Source organism: Schistocerca americana, chromosome X, assembly GCF_021461395.2.
Source record: "Schistocerca americana isolate TAMUIC-IGC-003095 chromosome X, iqSchAmer2.1, whole genome shotgun sequence".
Taxonomy (NCBI): Eukaryota; Metazoa; Arthropoda; class Insecta; order Orthoptera; family Acrididae; genus Schistocerca; species Schistocerca americana.
Window position 1 is genome coordinate 228501652 of NC_060130.1, and position 21136 is coordinate 228522787.

The following is a 21136-nucleotide window of genomic DNA, read 5'->3' on the forward strand; positions in this document are numbered from 1 at the left end:
ATGAGCTGCAGCATGGCCAGTGGGAGTGGTGAATCGCATGGTGGTGCTTCAAGGCCAGGAAGATCTGTGGAGACGAGGACCAGTGTGGACTGTGGTGTGGAGTCCAGCTTCAGTGGCTGGTCCACCTGTGGTTGCGTCGCCGTGTTGCATGCACAGGGTGGCATTGCAGTGTTCCATTTCTGCAAGGCGTGTGGTGATAATGTCATGTGGCACTAGCGTAGCAGCTGCATGTGCTGGGGTGTCGATTGAGTCAGAGGCAGTAGCCATTCATCTTTAGGTTGCACAAAATGTGGCAAAACATGCTTAAAGCAATGAGTTCACGGTGCAAAGCACACCAGTGTCCATAGCATGAAAACAGAAGTTGCTGGGTACACACATACAGGAGTCGGAACATGCACCTAATGGGGCAAGGCAGGCAGTAATATGCCAAAATAGAATATTAAGTTGACTGAGTCCATCATTGGGTCATCAGTGTAGGAATGTTCCTTCCTTTATTGAACTAAGTAACATGCAGTGTTGCAAACACATCAAAGACAGGTCCACACATGGCTGGAGTTACACAAATAGCCTCAGGTTCAAAATGTAAAACAGTCACTCACTCGAGATGTGAAAACACGAGTCGGGTATGGCACAGTAGAAACGGTGGAGTTGGAGAAATCATTGCCTCATCCCAGTGTTCACTGCATGATATGCACTTACAATACCTGCACAAAGACACACAAAGTAAAATTTATAGCCTCACAGGAGTGCAATGCAAAAACACAATATCCACTGTGATTGCATGCCAGGCGTAAAGGCAGCACGGTGCAGTCATCTTGCAGCATTGTAAAAGCATTAATGTCAGGTGCACCCTCTCATGGCCAGTTCCTCATGACACAGGCATAGAGTAGCAACTGAAGTGGATAGTTCAAGGGATGGAGAAAGACTGGTGAAACTCAGTTGGCAGAAGCCTTGCTAGGGGCAGCTATTGTTCCACACTGGTAGCCAGTGACTGTAGTGGTGAAGTGTCCTGTCACACGACGAGATTGATTGCTGTGAACAGAAGAACTATGTGAGGGGTTGAAACTCATTGCCTTAGCAGACACCTATAGCAAGTTAAGAGCAAATGGAACTGCTAAGACAGATGTGTGGTGAAAGGCTGCCATCCCCACAGCTTCCTTTTTTCTTAGTAAGTGATATGTTTATCAAGTTTGGTTATACTAATTGATCCCAGAGCTTATGAGGAGATGTTGTACATATGCATACATAACATACATTGCACACAAATATGTCTGATTCTCTGCTGTTCTACATGGTAAATTTGTCTATGGTATTCAGCCATGTGGCTTGATCTTAGGTCCTGAAACACATTGACAAAATTATTGGCTTTCTGCAGAGCTCATCCTTGCAACCTGTTGACACACTGAACAGCACAAATAAGAGTCAAATTGCACTTCATACTTATAGAAGTATTCCTCCTTAACTAAACACAGGAAAATGCTAATAGGTCATTTTCAAACATTTTTACATCACCCCTTTTCATCCTGTCCCCCCAGCCACAGTGGTAGTGGGGAATCTTACTCCCACAGTATTTTTATACCAATAATAAGTCATCTACCTAACAAATTGAGTTCAAATTGCTCCATGTGTTCCTGAGTTATTCTTCAGTGTCACCCCATTTCATTCCCACCCCTATGGGGTATAGGTGATTCTTAGTCTCACAGTGCCTTTTTCCAATTTGTAAGTTACTAGTAACCCTTGATCCTTTAAAGAGTTGAACTTCCCTACATAAAAGAGCTTCAAACTTCAGATTACAAATGAGTTAAAGCATTAGATATTTAATGTTCAGCATGTAAGTGAGAAAAAATTATAAAAGGCTTGAAACTATGTTTAAAGTTCATTGGAAGTTGCTAAGTGCTCACATTATCACACACTGGGTGTGTATAGTCTAGGTAACTTGCACCTGATTGTAGAAGAACATAGTTTTTTGCTCATCTCGATGTTTGCGGTGTCATATCTCCTGAACTATGTGTCATACAATGCTATAATTTTGCAAGCACATTCGCTGGTATTAGTGGATAATAAATGTACTGTCTGTGGAATATGTTGTAAATAAAGCTAATAATAAAGAAATAATAAATTCAACCATCATGCATAATGCAGCAACTTTTCACGCATCTAATTGTTTATGATATATCTCCATAACTATGTGTCATATAGTGATATAATTTTGCACTTACACTCAGTGATGTATATGGATACTCTCTGAAAGATGTGTTGTGATTAAAGATAGTACTAAAGAAGTAATAAATTGAAATCTCATGCCTGATGTGGTAGTTTTCAGGCATCTCAATTATGACATCACATCTCCTGAACTATGTGTCATACAATGATATAATTTTGCTGGTACATTACACTGTCTGGAAAATGTGATGTGAATGGGGTTAGAAGTAAAGAGGTAATAAATTAAAATGTCATGCCTATTGTGGCAGTTTTACTGCGCGAACAGCAAAAATATAGTAAGCAATAAACGTTCCTCCAAAAGTTTCATAAAGGTTTGATATTATATGTAAAGTTTGTAGCAAGTGGCTAAGTGCTCTCATTCTCAAATACTGGATGAATATAGTATGGCTTTTTGTGTGCAGTGCATTACATTCCTTTTTCAGCCCCACACCCATGCCTTTGAGATGTGGCTGTTTCTTACCACCAAAGTGCTTCCTTCTAGATGGCAAGTTATATGTGTACCAAGTTTGGTTGAAATTGAACCAGTAGTTTAGGAGGAGATGTTGAACAGACAAACATACATACATACTTACATATACTTTCATAAATTATAAAGATATGTTAACTAAAAATAGATTGTTTTTCCAGGTTGGTGATCACATTGAGAAGATAAATAATGAGAATCTGGTTGGTCGAAGACATTTTGAAGTGGCAAAGATGCTAAAAGAAATTCCAAAGGACACAACATTTACACTAAGACTTGTTGAGCCATTGAAGGATGGATTCAGTAAGTATTTCCAGTGCACTGACATAGAAATGCCATTGAGCTCCAATATCAGTAAAAAACTCAGTTTATATGGCAAAAATCAAGAATGTAAAGCTGTGTGATGTACATTTATGATAGTAGACTTGTTGCCCTTGAGCACAAAAATTGTGTATACATAACAGAAAGTGAGTAACATTGTTCCTTTATTTTGTTTCATAACTTTGTGTTTGATATATTGATTGAAATACAGTTAAAGGAACTCAGATAGGGAAGAGTGTAGAATATATGATACACAACCTGTATATAGAGTAATAATGATTTTATTGACACATGTATACACAGATCGACTGGACGTGACAAAGGCATAATTCAAACTAAACATTCAGAGTCCACACAGTCGCTCTCCCTCGTCAGTGATGTTGCTAATCCCACAGAGCTGCCCCGCCCCCCTTCTGGTGCAGTCAGACATTGGTGGGAGAGAGACTATGCTGACAATCATCTATGCTTAGATGGCTGGACCATTTTTTGTAGGTGTAATTCTCATATCGGAGGTTAAACATCTTGTTTTTCTGCAGCAGTATAGCCATCGCACAGTGGAAGTAACTTGACTAATGCTGTGATACAGTTCTCTAGATAGTGTAATCACTGCAGTATGACATCATTGTGATTGTTGTTTACATCATATGTGTCAGTAGTTGTACTGTTACATTTAGTAGGTGGATGTCTTGAGTTGCATCTGTGATTCACTGCAGACACAACATCTCATTGGCAAAGCACACACAGCCATCAGCACGTCCATGCGGAGAGACCGAAGTGCAAGTGGAACCAATATAGACTTGTACATACACGTGGAGAATCAGTGTCTGCCATGTGATGTGTTGCTGCATTGACTGACTGTTGCTGCAGAGAAGTGGCATCCTCTCAGTTGGAGGTGATTAGGCTGAGTTGCATCATCTCGGTGGTGGCCAGATGGAGGCTCGATGTCATGGATGATTGCTGCATTGGAGAGGGGATGCCAGCTTCTTTGTCAGTTGTAGAACAAAGCTGTGATACCTCAGCCAGTTGGTATCATGTGCAGTTGAGGGTGTCATGATTGGTGATGGTCGCTTTAATACATGTAAGTTTGGATTCTTGCCTTCATGAGGTGAGTGGATATTGCGGCAAAGCAAGATGGCTGCCATTGTTGGCAACATTCGTTACACATTGGTGACTGTATGAAACAGTAGGCTGGAAAAGAATGTCTGAACATAGTTCAGTGCATTGAGAAGCATGATTTTGGAGAATTTGATTGAACAGGCATGGTGCAGTTGTGGCACAGGCATCATTTTGTGAGTGCTGCCCAACTGGTTGGGTAGTGTGGGACTGTGCAGCACTGCACTGACACTCTGTACCTGTGTATTTGTCCCACAGAGAGTGCTGAGTGTGTCACTGTGCAGTACTGAACATGTTGAGTAGGTATTCCATATCCAGGTGGCCCATTTCTTAGGTACTGATTTAGGGTGAAACACCAAATCTGCACTGCATTGTTCATCTGTCGTGGTGTTTGAATGCACATTGTAGGCATCAAGTACAGTGTTTGTGAGCATCATGGGTCACCACTAAAGGAACTCAGATACAGATAGGTGTAAAATACATGATTTACAGCTCATATATAGAGTAATTATGATTTTATTATACTCAGATCAAGTCATGACAAGGGCATAGTGCACACTAAACAGTCTGATAGTGTCCACACAGTCACTCTCCCTGTTAGCAATGTTACTGTTTCCACACACTATATTTTAATCAGACCCTGAACATTAATAAAAACAGGAGTATTTCAAGAGATTTAAGATGGCACAGCATTTACAACAATGAAAAGGTAGTCAAGGTACTGGTTTTGTGTTTGAGATGAGCAGGGTTCAAATCCCCATGTAATCATCCAGATTTAGTTTTCCTGTGATTTCCATAAGTCACGAAAGCCAAATGCTGCACTGCTTCTTTTGAAAAGTCATCAACCAATTTCTTGCCTAATGTGAGATTGTTCTCCACCTCTAAGTATCTCATAATAAAAGAGACATTAGGCTTTAATCTTTCTTCCTTCTAAGCACTATATACATTGAGATTTATTAAACCATCATATGATACCTCTGGTACGTACTGCCAGTGCAAAATCTGTAAAGGTCATGAACATATTTATATGTTTATTTATTTATTTTACCATCATTATAGAGTGCATCTCCTAGTAGCCATAATGGGCTATCATGAATTAATATTCATGGTTTCTCAATGACAGTGAGGCAAATGAAAGCCATAATGGTGGTAACATCATAGAGATGCACAAACATTGGCCCACGAACAATGTAAAAACCATAAAGGTGGTAACATCATAGAGGTGCACAAAAATTGGCCCACGAACTATGTAAAAATGACAACCCCACTTACAACTTGCACCTGTGATGAATAGCATTCTGTTATTCAATTTCTACTAACTGAAGCTGTGAAACCTATTGAAATTCATTACAGAATGGAGGGCCAGTGAGATAATGGATATCTATCATCAGAGCAAATCTGTGAATGGTGTCAGAAGTTTTGGACTGAAGTCCATGGCCAATGTTTGTCAGCTGGGTTAGGCATACCACGTTGTGAGTCCAGAAAATACTGCAGCCATTGAAGCCATGCTGGGAAACTGTGAAGTGACACTGGACAACAGTGCAGCTGTAAACATTGCTCATCATTCAACACATCAAACTGCACACAATGGGCTCCAATTTCACAAAGCGTCTGCACTATGAGTGACCTAGCAGCTGACTCCAGAATTAAAACAGTGATGTACAGATGTTTGCAGACAACTACAATGATGGACAAGTGTGTTGCTCTCTTTGCTAAGATTGTCACTCCTATCAACCATTTACAAAGAAAATGAGTGGGTAATGGAACCACACCTTATCACTAAAACTATATATTCTCTAAACACAGCCATCAGTAAGATGGTTATACTGCCACTGTTTTGGGATGGTAGAGGCTTCATCTTGGAACACTAAACTCATAACTCTAAAAATCACATTTGGTGTGCAGTCAAATCTTAATTGTGCAGATTTCTGCCCTCTTGTAACTTGGTAATGCTCAGTCCCTTACAGCTCATGTTACAGTTGTAACAAACACAAACCATCTTTTGACTATCTTCCATCCCACCATACTCACCAGACCTTTTCTCCAAATGATTTCCTTATATTTGGGTGACACAGGTGCAACTGGCAACAAAACACTCCTAACTTGTGAACAGATGTGTTATGAGAAGCACAAGTGGTGGTGCAGACTCACAAATGAGTTTTCTAATAGAATTTGGCCATTTTTTAAGTACTGGTGAATTTGCATTGAGTATGAAGGAAATAATGGTGAGAAGTAATATAACTTCATGTCATGTGTAACTGTCAATCAAGAACATATGATTCCTTCCTCTCCATTTCAGACGTACAATACTATGACAAATTTAATTAACAGTAATTATGAACAACTACAAGGGCAATAGTGAAGACAGTATACAATAATCAAAGAAATGCTTTGCCCCAGTTGTATTATGCACACAAGGGAGGTACTTTGGAAATGTGGCCAAATGTTGGCACATTTTAGTTTTGTCATCCAGAATCAAGTCCAAATCGAAAAGCAGGGCTGTCATTGAAACACAACACTTAGGACTGAAAGCATGTTTATTATGAACACCAACTTATACCCGGGATAGAAATGACCTCCTGGAGAGAGAGTGCAGCATTTATACAAACTCTGAATAGTCCAAAATGCTGACACTTATACATACTTATAATATTCCAAAACATGCAAACATTAAAAACATAAGATATTTTGAAAACCTTTCAGAACTGATAAATACTAAACAACAAATAATTACTGGTAGTCAGGTTTGATGCTAACCACTACACCATACTGTGTGTGCCACAGCTCATGGCGATGCCCTCTCTCCTGCAGAAAGAATGATCCACTGTTTCCGAAGTTCTCACTGGAGCCAACTACAGCAGCCTGGAGCTATCTGTTTCCTGCACCTACAGTCTTTTCACTTCTCTCCTTTTCTGCTCCCACCTTCTCCCTGCCCTCCATCTAACCTCCCCACTCCACCTACCTGTCCTACTGTCCCCCTACCTCATACCTGTATGCTCCTACAAGCATCACTTTACCATTCCCACAACTACCCTACTATCATCCCCCCCCCCCCCCGCCCTAGCCTCCTGCTTATCCCCACCACCCAGACTGCTTCTCCCACCAAGTGCAGTTGCTCACAGTCTGGCTTCAGCAGCCAGAGACAGTAGTCGTGTGTGTGAGGTGTATTTGCATGTACAGGGCTATTACAAATGATTGAAGCGATTTCATAAATTCACTGTAGCTCCATTCATTGACATATGGTCACGACACACTACAGATACGTGGAAAAACTCATAAAGTTTTGTTCGGCTGAAGCCGCACTTCAGGTTTCTGCCGCCAGATCGCTCGAGAGCGCAGTGAGACAAAATGGCGACAGGAGCCGAGAAAGCGTATGTCGTGCTTGAAATGCACTCACATCAGCCAGTCATAACAGTGCAACAACACTTCAGGATGAAGTTCAACAAAGATCCACCAACTGCTAACTCCATTCGGCGATGGTATGCGCAGTTTAAAGCTTCTGGATGCCTCTGTAAGGGGGAATCAACGGGTCGGCCTGCAGTGAGCGAAGAAACGGTTGAACACGTGCGGGCAAGCTTCACGCGTATCACGCAGAAGTCGACAAATAAAGCAAGCAGGGAGCTAAACGTACCACAGCTGACGGTTTGGAAAATCTTACAGAAAAGGCTAAAGCAGAAGCCTTACCGTTTAGAATTGCTACAAGCCCTGACACCCGATGACAAAGTCAAACGCTTTGAATTTTTGGTGCGGTTGCAACAGCTCATGGAAGAGGATGCATTCAGTGCGAAACTTATTTTCAGTGATGAAGCAACATTTTTTCTTAATGGTGAAGTGAACAGACACAATGTGCGAATCTGGGCGGTAGAGAATCCTCACGCATTCGTGCAGCAAATTTGCAATTCACCAAAAGTTAACGTGTTTTGTGCAATCTCACGGTTTAAAGTTTATGGCCCCTTTTTCTTCTGCAAAAAAAACATTACAGGACACGTGTATCTGGACATGCTGGAAAATTGGCTCATGCCACAACTGGAGACCGACAGCGCTGACTTCATCTTTCAACAGGATGGTGCTCCAGCGCACTTCCATCATGATGTTCGGCATTTCTTAAACAGGAGATTGGAAAACCGATGGATCGGTTGTGGTGGAGATCATGATCAGCAATTCATGTCATGGCCTCCACGCTCTCCCGACTTAACCCCATGTGATTTCTTTCTGTGGGGTTATGTGAAAGATTCAGTGTTTAAACCTCCTCTACCAAGAAACGTGCCAGAACTGCAAGCTCGCATCAACGATGCTTTCGAACTCATTGATGGGGACATGCTGCGCCGAGTGTGGGAGGAACTTGATTATCGGCTTGATGTCTGCCGAATCACTAAAGGGGCACATATCGAACATTTGTGAATGCCTAAAAAACTTTTTGAGTTTTTGTATGTGTGTGCAAAGCATTGTGAAAATATCTCAAATAATAAAGTTATTGTAGAGCTGTGAAATCGCTTCAATCATTTGTAATAACCCTGTATGTGTGTGTGAGTTGTTTTTGCGTGAATGTGTGTGTGTGTGTGTGTATGTTGTCTAATTCAGAAGAAGGCCTTTTGGCTGAAAGCTTACTTGTTTCGAAGTCTTTTTGTTGTGCCTGTCTGTGACTCAACATCTCCACTGTATGGCGAGTAGCAATCTATCCTTTTCATAACCTTGTCATTATTCCATCCTGGATTTTCCACTGTTGACAACCTGGTTCTAGATCTTCTCAGTGGTCCTCTGTATGGTGGCACTGGCAATTCCTCATATACTGGTTGTGTTGTTACATCCTCCTCATAGTGATGAGCATGGGAGGTGCCCCCCCCCCCCCCTGGGAGGTGCACCCCCCCCCCCCCCACCCCGTCCTTCTGAAGCTTTGTGATCATTGAGTGAGTATTCAGCTTCCTTGAACATCCCATCATCAATCTGCACATCTGGACTGTAGTAGGGCTTCATATGGAGGGAGTGGATGACACCTCCATGCTTTTTCCTTCTTGATGAAGGGTCCTAATCCTCAAGTTCATATGTGACATCTGACAACTGACAAAGGATGCAATAAGGCCCAAAGTAGCATTTTAGTAATGTTTCTGGTATTCCCACTTCTGCATTTGCATAAAAATCTATACCGAGTCTCCCAGTGTGTATCTCACGGGCTGGTGCTTTGCACAATAGTGCTCTTGGTCATTCTCCTGGGCATCCAAGGTCCTTATGCAAGCCAGCTGCCTTACTTCATCTGTCCTGGTTATGAGTGTTCCACATAGTCATCCTGAGTATTGTCTGACTGAAACAGAAACTGTATCCATTGTTGTTTTAGCTTCATGACTGTGGATCAGAAAGAGCATTGTAAAGCCTGTATGTAGTTCCTTGGATTTCTGAGTTGCATGTAAATGTCATGATGGACAGTACTGTATCCCAGTCTCTCTTTTTGACAATGTACATTAAGATAATATATGCCAATGTCTTATTAAAGCATTCTGTGAGACGATTCATCTGTCAATAGTAGACAGTTGTCATCCAGTGGCAGATGTTGCAATGTGAAATTGCCTCAGGTACTAGTCATGACTGTGAAACCTTTCCATAATCAGAGATTATCAAAAAGGCTGCTCCATGCTTCAGAATGATGCCTTCTATGAGGAACTTTACAATTTCCAGAGCATCAGCAGTTGGCACAGCTTCAGTGATAGAATATCAGGTAAGGTAGTCATTTGTCGACTTCAGGAACCTCCCAAAGAGGTCAATTCCTATTTAGTGGAAGGGTACTGCTGCAGGCTTTTTTCATTACCATTCCCTACACTGGTTCACATAGTGTTTAATAGATCAGCAAAGACCAGGCCAGTGACACCTGCACCTGATTCTGCTGAGAGTCTTTATGGATCCCAGGTGACCTGATGTTGGAGCATCATGGAAATACTTCAGGATAGCTGGTCATAGTGAGTTTGGATGACGAGCAACTATTTCCACCCCATTGGATTGTAGTTCGTCTTGTAAAATGGTCCGTTATTAATTGGAATTATTCTTTGGTCAGGTCCTCCATTGTTCAAGGTTTCTGTGGTTTACAGCACTGCTGGATCTTCTCTCTGTTTAGCAGCAATGCCATTTTATGTGGTGATCACTGAGATTTCATCCATGCTGTTGTGTACCACTAAATGATTCCATGAAAGGCAATCAGCATCCTTTGTTAGCATCCTCATAAGTTCAAAAGTGGCTAGAGAATTACACTGTCAAAACAGCATAATTTTCAATTCATAGAGACTGTCACGAGTTATAAAGGCAGTGTTTCTCAATCATCCTCATCAATCTCGATTTGCCAGTGGCTTCACTACATGTCCATAGTTGAAAAATGCACTGATGGAAAAGAAAGTCACAATGCCTGGAAGGAGTTCTGCAACGTAAATGAAAGTTAGTAATCATGTTTGTACATCTGAAAGATGATGTATATTCAAATTTCACATCAATCGCATAAGATTGGTGCTGGTAGCGCCACTATGAGGATGCAGATCTGGCTTGCTTTAAATACGTGTTGTAATGGTTTGAGCGTTAGTTGCCTTTGAGATTGGATGTGGTGAGTTGATGTTAGTCAAGAATGTCTTTAAGGTGGCAAAGAAGCCATTATCAATGCCTCATTGATTTTGAACAAAGTTGTATAATAGGGCTATGAGAAGCTGGATGTTCCTTTTGTGATACTGCAGGAAGACTTGGCAGGAATGTAGGTACTGTGTATGATTTCTGGCAGCAGTGGTCACGGGCATGTACAGTTGCAAGAAGACAGGGCTCCAGTCTGCCAAGTGGCACTGCCAAGAGGAAAGACCATAGTGTTTGGCATATGCCTCTGGCACATTGTACTGCATCTGCAGCAGTAGTATGAGCAGCAGTTAGCACAACAGTGACACAGTGCACTGTTACAAATTGGTTGCTTCAACAGTAGCTCTAAGACAGGTGCCCTGTAGCACGCATTCTGCTGATCCCAAACCACCACCACCTGCGACTTCAGTCATGTCAACCAGGAGCTCATTGGAGGGCAGTGGGAGGTATGTCATGTTTTCTGATGAAATATTGTTCTGTCTTGATGCCAGTGATGGTTGTATGTTGGTTAGAAGGAGGCCAGTTAAGGGTAACCAACCTGCCTGCATGCTAGACGTACTCTACCTACACCTGAAGCTGTGGTCTGGGGCGAGATTTTGTATAACAGCGGGAGCATTCTTCTTGTTATCCCATGCACCCTGACATCAAATTTGTATGCCAAACAAGTGATTTGACTTGTTGTGTTGTGATTCATGAACAGCATTCCAGGGGTTGGATAATGTTCACCCACATTCCAAGGTTTTAACCTAACATGTTCTATAGAGTGTTGACATGTTGCCTTTGCCTGCTCAGTCACCAGCTTTGTCTCCAGTTGAGCACATATGGGACATCATCAGATGACAACTCCAGCATCATCCGCAACCAGCATTAACTGCCCTGCATTGAATGACCAAGTGCAGCAGGCATAGAGCTCCATCCCACAAACTGACATCTGACACCTACACAACACATGCATGCACATTTGCATGCTTGCATTCAACATTCTAGCAGTTACACCAGTTACTAATGTACCAGCATTTTGCACTTGCAATGGCTTATCTTGTGCTTTCATTAACCTGTGATCTTGCAGTGTTAATCACTTAAATATGTTACCCTGACAAATGTATCCCTGAAATTTCATTACTCTACATTGATTGTTTTTTAGTGTTTCAAATTTTTTCCATCAGTTTACTTTGCTCCTTTCAAGCAGTCTAGGTTGTCATCATTGCATGGCAATGGAGAAACATTTTTCTTTGCGATTTTTTTAGTCGTTGGTAGTCAACTGAGAAATGGTATGTACCATCTTGCTTCTTTAGAAGGACCACAGAAGAGGACCAAGGACTCTCTGTGGGTGCAATGATGTCATCTTGCAGCATCTTCTCCACTTCCTCCCAGATTATGCGTTGTTCAGCTGGTGATACTTATATTAGCAGCGCCTAATTGGTGGGTTATACTCAGGTTTGATACAGAATTTTATCATGGGCTGTTTGGTCTGTGTTTTCTCCACCCTGGATTTGAAAGCATCTGAAAATTGATGCAGAGATTATGTGTTGTTAAGCTGGTGACACTCTATATGAGCAGTGCCTAATTGGTGGGTTATCTTCAGGTTTGGTAAAGCATTTTATTGTGGGCTTCTTGGTCTGCGTTTTCTCCACTCTGGATTTGAAAGCATCTGAAAACTGATGCAGAATGACTAGTACTTGCCGATGTTGATCCGGGTCTAGTGTAGCAGGGGGTACAACCCGTCGGCTTTGGGCAAGGACGTCACAAGCCGCCAGAGAGCAGTTTCATTTTCGCTTTTGCTGTTATGTTTCAGTTTCGTTTTTTTACTGATTGCTTAATAAAGTGGATCTGTTTATTCTATCTCGTGAGATTTTTTTTTTTTAAAAAGCCAAAAAACACTTATCAGCCACTGAAGGGAGCTACAACACTAAGAAGAATCGCTTCTCGATTGGCCACTTGTGACGTCATTGTCCAAAGCCGACGGGTTGTATCCCCTGCTACACTAGTCCCGTTGATCCTTGGTCAGGCCGTATGTGTTGTGACTCGCCGATTATTCAAAGTGCCGCCGCGCAATTACGCACGTCTTCTATGTGCGGCACTGTCTGCCAGCCATGCAGCAGCTGCACCACCTAAGCGGCCAGCCGAGCAGCGGCCGCTAGACTGAGGCTCAGTGTTTAATCGAATGCCGACTTGTTCACAGGTCCACTTACTCAGTGACTTATATGTGTTGTTGTGTTGTCCGAAATATATGTGTTAAATTTGAAGATTTAACAGTATCCAATTGGCAGTTCAATAGTAGCTTTCTCTCCTGTGTTGTCTGTAGTGGTAGCAGAGCACAATTCCAGATCAATGACACTGAGCTGTCCTTCCTGGACTTGTTCCTATGTGCATACCTTTAGGGATGAGTTATGGGTGCTCATGATTATTAGTGATCCAATGTTCTTCTTGATCACCTAGAATACTTATGATACTCACTGTCATGTAGATTTATTTTGTGAACATGAGTAGCTTTTTGCAATCTACAAAAGCTTCATGGTTTAATTGGGAATCTCAAATGATGACTGGAAATCATCTTGTTGGTGATGGGGGGGACAACTGTGTCTTCAAGGGGAAATAACCGCCATGAATAATATTTGTTATGTGTGTTTGTTGAAATAGCTCCATATTTATCTGATCCTCTGTAGTTTATGATAGCTTGTAATGTTCACAAGAAATCTCATACAAGAGTAAAATCATGAATCCATTGTGTTAAAATGACAAATTCTAAGGGCTGTGTTCTGTCATTGGTGGTTGTTCTTCCGATACATGTTCCTGTTGCCTGGATGTATTTTCATTTGCAGCCTTCAACATGATTGCTTTCATATCATGGAACATAGTCTTCTTCAGTTGGCAAAGATAACCATTTGACATTACAGAAAACCAAGTCCCTGAGATGAATAGCACCTAGACAAGTTGACCACTGATGATTGTGTCAATGAGATTTCCTCTCATCTTGGTAAGTATCTCCATGGAGGATCTGCATCTGTGGCAGTCACACCTCCATAGATGGCTGCCTCACTTAGTTTTCCTGAATTTGGTGTGTAGGCAGGTGACTGGTACCTCTGTACAGTGACAGGGAACATCTATGGTGTGTTGGGGAGTGACCTCATCCAGGGTATGCCAAAGAGCCTCGGTCCACAGGTCAACTATAATCATCTCCAGTTGACAGGCACGAATATGACTGCTGCGACTGTTGACATCCTGTGACATAATAGTATTTGAACACTTGCCTCCTTTCTCTGCAGGGCATCACAGTGAAAACAGGATGGCGTGTTGTCCTCTGTTCTCCAAACGTCTGTTCTCCTGTGGGATATTATACTTGCCAAAGGAGCTGGTCATATCTGCATTAGATGGATGCTGGGTTGTCATTTGGCAATGGTAGCATGGGTCTGAGTTGTGCGAGTCCATTCTTCACAGCAGGGTCACCTGGTGGTAGGGACTGGTGCCAAAGATTGATGTTCAACAGTCTGTTACCTCCTGATGTATGGGGTTAATGTCTGTGGCCACTGTTTCTTGTGTACTAGATCTAACTGTTATGGCTGCCATAAGATGCTATGTTCTTCTCTTACAACATGGCATATGAGGGAGATGAGGTCATACTGGTCTTCCACAACTGTGATTTGGTCACATTTGCCAGTCAGTCATATCTTTTCCCTCCACTGATTCTTTTCTGTTATGTTTCCTTGACCCACTGTCACCATATGATAAATTCTGTTGTTGTGACACCCTTTACATGAAAAGTTTGGTACATGTTTTCTGTGACTCTCTGAATCAAATGTGAGAGATTTTGTCGCCTTCTGTCATATTTAGATTAACATTGTTGCAAAGGGCTCAAATATTCTGCATGTAAGACAGTCCTGTCTCATTATTAAGCTGGGCTCTGTTCTTCAATTGATCTTCTACGAAGCAGACTTGCTGTGCATTGTGACCAAATATTTTCTTCAATTCATCCTGGAATTTTTTCCAGCCATTGAGTTCCTCTTCATTGTTCTTGAACAATTGCTGGGTGATGGCATCTAACAAGGGGAGGCCGCCAATTGTGAAATTCAGATTCGATTCATACTGCGCATAATAAAAGCTCATGGCCAGAGGTGTAATGTGGCAAAGCACCAAGACGCACTTCTCAGCCGTTGTCGAGAAAATCGACAGTTAAAAGAAACCGTTGCGGTGAAATACTCTCTATGATTATTAATTCTCTACAGCATCGTGGCGCAGCGGTAAGAGCTCGGGTTCGTAATCCAAAGGTTGCCGGATCGAATCTCACGCTATGCAACCTTTTTTTTAGTATTTGTTTTTTATAATTCAAATATATATAATTCCCGGCAATCAGTTACAACAATTATGCATATAATAAGTTGTTGAAAGTAGTTTGTCGTGGAAAAACTGGCGACTTCGAACATCATTATGTTTTCCGCAAACAGTTGTATTTCACAAATGTTATTAATTGTCTTCATAATGTTAACCACGTATAGTTAACGGAAGATGTAGAAACGATATTCCGAAACGAATACGTATAGCGTAAGTCAAACGTTCGAACTAGAATAGAGATCCCACGAACACAAATTTGCTGTGGCAGGTATGAAATATAAACTCCGTTACTCGCTCGTTACACTTGTATGACAGATGTTGAATGGGCCAAAACGAGCCGCCGCATAACAGCGTAGTTGCCTGCTAACTTCGAAAGAAGGTAGATGCAGTCCCTAGCGCAACTTATAACGTTGTCGAAAATCAGTGCGGACGGGAGAGCTTTGGTACACCCTGTTAAAAAAAAAAATGGAAAAATGGAGGCGGTACATTTGTAGAGCGATCCGCCTTCAACATGCATAAGCAATTCATTAATACTTCATATATATATTTGAATTACAAAAAACTAATAATAAAAAAAATTTCATGGCGCGAGATTCGATCCGGCGACCTTCGGATTATGAACCCGAGCGCTTACTGCTGCGCCACGACGCTATACAAAATTATTAATCGTCGAGAGTATTTCACCGCAACGGTTTCTTTTAACTGTAGATTTTCTCGACAACGGCTGAGAAGTGCATCTTGGTGCTTTGCCACATTACACCTCTGGCCATGAGCTTTTATTATGCACAGTATGAATCGAATCTGAATTTCACAATTGGCGGCCTCCCCTTGTAAGTAAAAGTATACATTTACCAAGAACATCATGTCCTCCCACCTGTTGTATTTGACGACTCGGTCAAATCCATTCAGCCAATACATTTGGTTCTGACCAACCCATCTGGAGAACACTGATGAGCACCTTATCTATACCTGATTTAATGCTGGTTCAGAATCCACTGATCTCCTGAATACACAGACCGTGGGAATGATGGAGTGCTTGTATTCCAGTTCCTGCCTGTGTAGGCAACACCTTTCATGTTGCCTAATTGAAGCCACGGTGGTGTAGATGCTAAGTTCCTGGCATTTTCACAAAACAATGTCACATCATAACCACAATCAAGTCCATATTCCATATCTGAAAACAGAATCATCAATGAAATACAATTTTTATCACTGAAGCACATTTATTATGAACACCAGCATACAGCTAGAACAGAACTGACCTCTTGCATGGAAAGTGCTAGTACTTATATATACATCAAAATACCAGATTATACATACACTACAAACATGTGATATTTCAAGTACCTTCCAGGACTTGTAAATACTAAACAACAAATAGCTGTGGGTGGGTGGATTTGAAGTGGTGACCAGCAGCACGCCAGCCAGCGACACAAACCCACTACTCCACACTAAATGCATTAGAGCTCACAGCAGTATACCTCAGTCTACAGCCCAGAAGAATTTTATCGAATCTGATTCTGTCTGAGAAAACCTACAAACATACATAATCTCTCATAGCGTGAGTAAAATTCTTGACCTTTTGCATGGTGTCACCATGACCTTATTTAGCTGCATGTTACATGTAAACTACCACTGTAGCATCGTGTATGAGATTCAACTCCTGACACTGATGATGGAGAAATTTATCATGACATTGAGTTCCCTGTTCAGTCTAACATTAAAAGAAAATACACTCCTGGAAATGGAAAAAAGAACACATTGACACCAGTGTGTCAGACCCACCATACTTGCTCCGGACACTGCGAGAGGGCTGTACAAGCAATGATCACACGCACGGCACAGCGGACACACCAGGAACCGCGGTGTTGGCCGTCGAATGGCGCTAGCTGCGCAGCATTTGTGCACCGCCGCCGTCAGTGTCAGCCAGTTTGCCGTGGCATACGGAGCTCCATCGCAGTCTTTAACACTGGTAGCATGCCACGACAGCGTGGACGTGAACCATATGTGCAGTTGACGGACTTTGAGCGAGGGCGTATAGTGGGCATGCGGGAGGCCGGGTGGACGTACCGCCGAATTGCTCAACACGTGGGGCGTGAAGTCTCCACAGTACATCGATGTTGTCGCCAGTGGTCGGCGGAAGGTGCACGTGGCCGTCGACCTGGGACCGGACCGCAGCGACGCACGGATGCACGCCAAGACCGTAGGATCCTACGCAGTGCCGTAGGGGACCGCACCGCCACTTCCCAGCAAATTAGGGACACTGTTGCTCCTGGGGTATCGGCGAGGACCATTCGCAACCGTCTCCATGAAGCTGGGCTACGGTCCCGCACACCGTTAGGCTGTCTTCCGCTCACGCCCCAACATCGTGCAGCCCGCCTCCAGTGGTGTCGCGACAGGCGTGAATGGAGGGACGAATGGAGACGTGTCGTCTTCAGCGATGAGAGTCGCTTCTGCCTTGGTGCCAATGATGGTCGTATGCGTGTTTGGCGCCGTGCAGGTGAGCGCCACAATCAGGACTGCATACGACCGAGGCACACAGGGCCAACACCCGGCATCATGGTGTGGGGAGCGATCTCCTACACTGGCCGTACACCACTGGTGATCGTCGAGGGGACACTGAATAGTGCACGGTACATCCAAACCGTCATCGACCCCATCGTTCTACCATTCCTAGACCGGCAAGGGAACTTGCTGTTCCAACAGGACAATGCACGTCCGCATGTATCCCGTGCCACCCAACGTGCTCTAGAAGGTGTAAGTCAACTACCCTGGCCAGCAAGATCTCCGGATCTGTCCCCCATTGAGCATGTTTGGGACTGGATGAAGCGTCGTCTCACGCGGTCTGCACGTCCAGCACGAACGCTGGTCCAACTGAGGCGCCAGGTGGAAATGGCATGGCAAGCCGTTCCACAGGACTACATCCAGCATCTCTACGATCGTCTCCATGGGAGAATAGCAGCCTGCATTGCTGCGAAAGGTGGATATACACTGTACTAGTGCTGACATTGTGCATGCTCTGTTGCCTGTGTCTATGTGCCTGTGGTTCTGTCAGTGTGATCATGTGATGTATCTGACCCCAGGAATGTGTCAATAAAGTTTCCCCTTCCTGGGACAATGAATTCTCGGTGTTCTTATTTCAATTTCCAGGAGTGTATGAATATACCCAAGAATATTATGATGTGGATAATACATTCATAAATATCAATTTGTAATCACTAACAGCCACATTTTCCAATCATCTATGCAGAAATATATTATGACACTGGAAAGAGTTGACTTTAGTGCCAATGCCTCTGAAATTGTTTCAACCACCAGTAAGTTTGTGCTGTGCCTTTTGAAACATTACTAAAGATTTATTATAACCATTTGAATTGTTTGGCATAATATCCTCCAGTGCTGCACCAACCTCATCCTTTGAATCATTGTCCCATAGTAGTAATTCTGCATTGGGTGTGTACATAGCTATTATTGTCTGAGTCCAAGATCACTACTCATTTTATTTAAGTAACATTGCATTTGCTGCTACCACTGTATTTACCAGTAACTAGTTCATACCATGTAGAAATAGTGCCACCTAATTTACGTCTTCATTACAGTACTGAACATCATGCAATACGATGGTTCATATACTAAAATTGGAACAACACAGAAAGTATTAGCATCTCTCTACTCCTGCTTTGCACTTACGAGGGCTGTGTTCAAATTTCCAACAATTCATTCTGATTTAAACCTCCAATGGTTTCTCAGAATTCCCTCAGATGAATACTGTGATGGTTCTTTCAGAAAGACTGTGGCAGTCCTTTCCCCATCTGTGTCCTATCTAAACTAATTATCTATTTCTAATTACACTTCTTTCTCTTTAGACCTTTTAAAACTGCAATGTTGCTCTCAAGCAACTATGATTTCCAATAACCACTGGACTCACATTCAGGAGGACGATGGTTCAATCCTGCGTCCAGCCATCCTGATTTAGGTTTTCCGTGATTCCCCTAAATCGCTTCAGGCAAATGCTGGGATGGTTCCTCTGAAAGGGCATGGCCAACTTCCTTCCCTAATCCGATGAGACCGATGACCTAGGATGTTTGGTGTCTTCCCCAAACAACCCAACCCAATAACCATTTTAAGTTCTGAGAATCTCTCAGTGAGAGAAGAGATGGAGCATTTTGTAGCTACCAGAACTGTCAGACCAAGTAAAAAAGAGATAGCAGCTTTGAAAGTCAACTTGATATGTCAGGATGTAATAGAGAATGTTGAAGGGGAGATACACTGATCTTCAGCACCAGTCTCTGCCACCAGCTGAATGCACAAGGAATATTGTGCATGGCCAACGCAGACTTATGCTGCAGCCATAAAATGACAACCCAGCACCTGACCAATGCTGGTACAGCCAACTCCTATGCCAAGTATCATGCAAGCATTTGGAGGATAGAGGACAACATGCTGATGTGTTTCCACTATGGACACCCTGGACACATAGTAGGCTACTGCAGAGAAAGAAGTCATATTTTCCAAGACTACTGTGCCCCCATACATCAACCATCACAACAGTTCTGTTCACTGCAGACAATTCTAATTGACCTGCGAAATGAAGCTCATCACTGTTCCCTGGGAGAGATCACTCCCCAACATGTTGTAGCCATTCCCCATTGCCTCTTGCTTAGCCACGGACTTCAGAGATGATCATCTATGAAAGTGAGGCCACCACACAGTTACCAGGATGTCAGAGAATCTCACCGGTGTCATGATTGGTGACCAATCTGTCGAGGCCCTATCCAACTCAGGCGTATCGTTTCCTGTAATGTTGAATGCTTATTGTCATCAGCCACAAAAAGGCTATGTTCCATGATACAAAAGTAATTGTGCTGAAAGTTGCAAATTGGAAATACATCCAGCCAACAGGAACATGTATTGCAAGAATAACTATCAATGACAGAACACAGCCTTTCCAATTTGTCACTTTAACATAATGTACTCATGATGTTATCAGATGGGCCTTCTTTCAAGCATCACAAGCAATAATAGATTATGGGAGACAAGAGCTACAGATCAATGAAACTATTCCTACAAGCACAGATAACAAAGATTGCTCATGGTGGTTGTTTGCCATTGAAGATGCTGTTATCCTGCTGTAATTACTGAGACAAGTTTCAGTCATAAATCAAGATGCTTAACTAAACTGTAAAACTTCTGTTGATTGCAAAAAGCTGTTCAGCCCCACAAAATAAATTTATATGCCAGTGATGATCATAAGCATTGTGGCTGATCAAGGAGAAGTTTGTATCACTAATTGTCATGAGCACCCACGACTCATCCCTTAAATGTATGTGCATAGGGCAACTGAACCATTCCAGGAAAGGCAGCTTAGTATCACCAATGAAGAATCATGCTCTGCTACTATTACATATAACTCAGAGGAGGGGGAGGGGGCATGAGAAGCTCCTCCTGAATTGCCATTATAATCTGGCCTGAGTGAGCAACAACATTAGCAAATGATAGCCATTCTACATCAGTTTTTGGATGCTTTCTGAGGAGTGGTGAAAAGATAGACCATACAGCCCCTGCTAGAACACCATATCAACACTGGGAATCATCCACCAATTAGTCAGCACTCATATGGAGTGTTACCAGCTGAATGACAGATATTCCAGGAGGAAGTGGAGAAGGTGCTGCAAAATGATATTATTGCCTCTTCAGGGAGCCCCCTCCTGTGGTCCTTATGAAGTTACACTCATAAGCCGAAACATTATGATCACTGCCCACCATTACATTTGATGCTGCCTGGTGGTGTTGCAGGCATGTGATGTGGTGACAAACGTATGTAAATGGAGCAGACAAGAATGGGGGATCACATTAGTGAAAATATGGACTGCAAATGGGTAAATCCATTAAGATAAGCAACTTTGACAAAGGGCAGATTATTACTTCACACAACCTGTGAACAAGTATCTGAAAAACAACAAAGCTGGTTGAGTGTTCATATGCTACTGTCATGAGCATCTATGGAAAGAGGTAGGACAATGAAACTACCGCTAGAGCTAAATGGTTGGACGTCCACAACTTTTTACAGAACGTGGGATTCAGAGC

At 42.6% G+C, this 21136-nt stretch overlaps 1 protein-coding gene across 5 annotated transcripts in view; it reads left to right on the forward strand.

Annotated features, from left to right (window-relative positions):
- The window catches only part of LOC124555155 (PDZ domain-containing protein GIPC3-like), a 285830-nt gene that overhangs the window by 243747 nt on the left and 20947 nt on the right, over positions 1-21136 (forward strand). For all 5 annotated transcript variants that reach the window (XM_047128976.1, XM_047128973.1, XM_047128975.1 and 2 more), the window contains exon 4: positions 2851-2989. In XM_047128976.1, coding sequence (XP_046984932.1) covers positions 2851-2989 — 139 coding nt within the window. The remainder of the gene's footprint in view (positions 1-2850; positions 2990-21136) is intronic.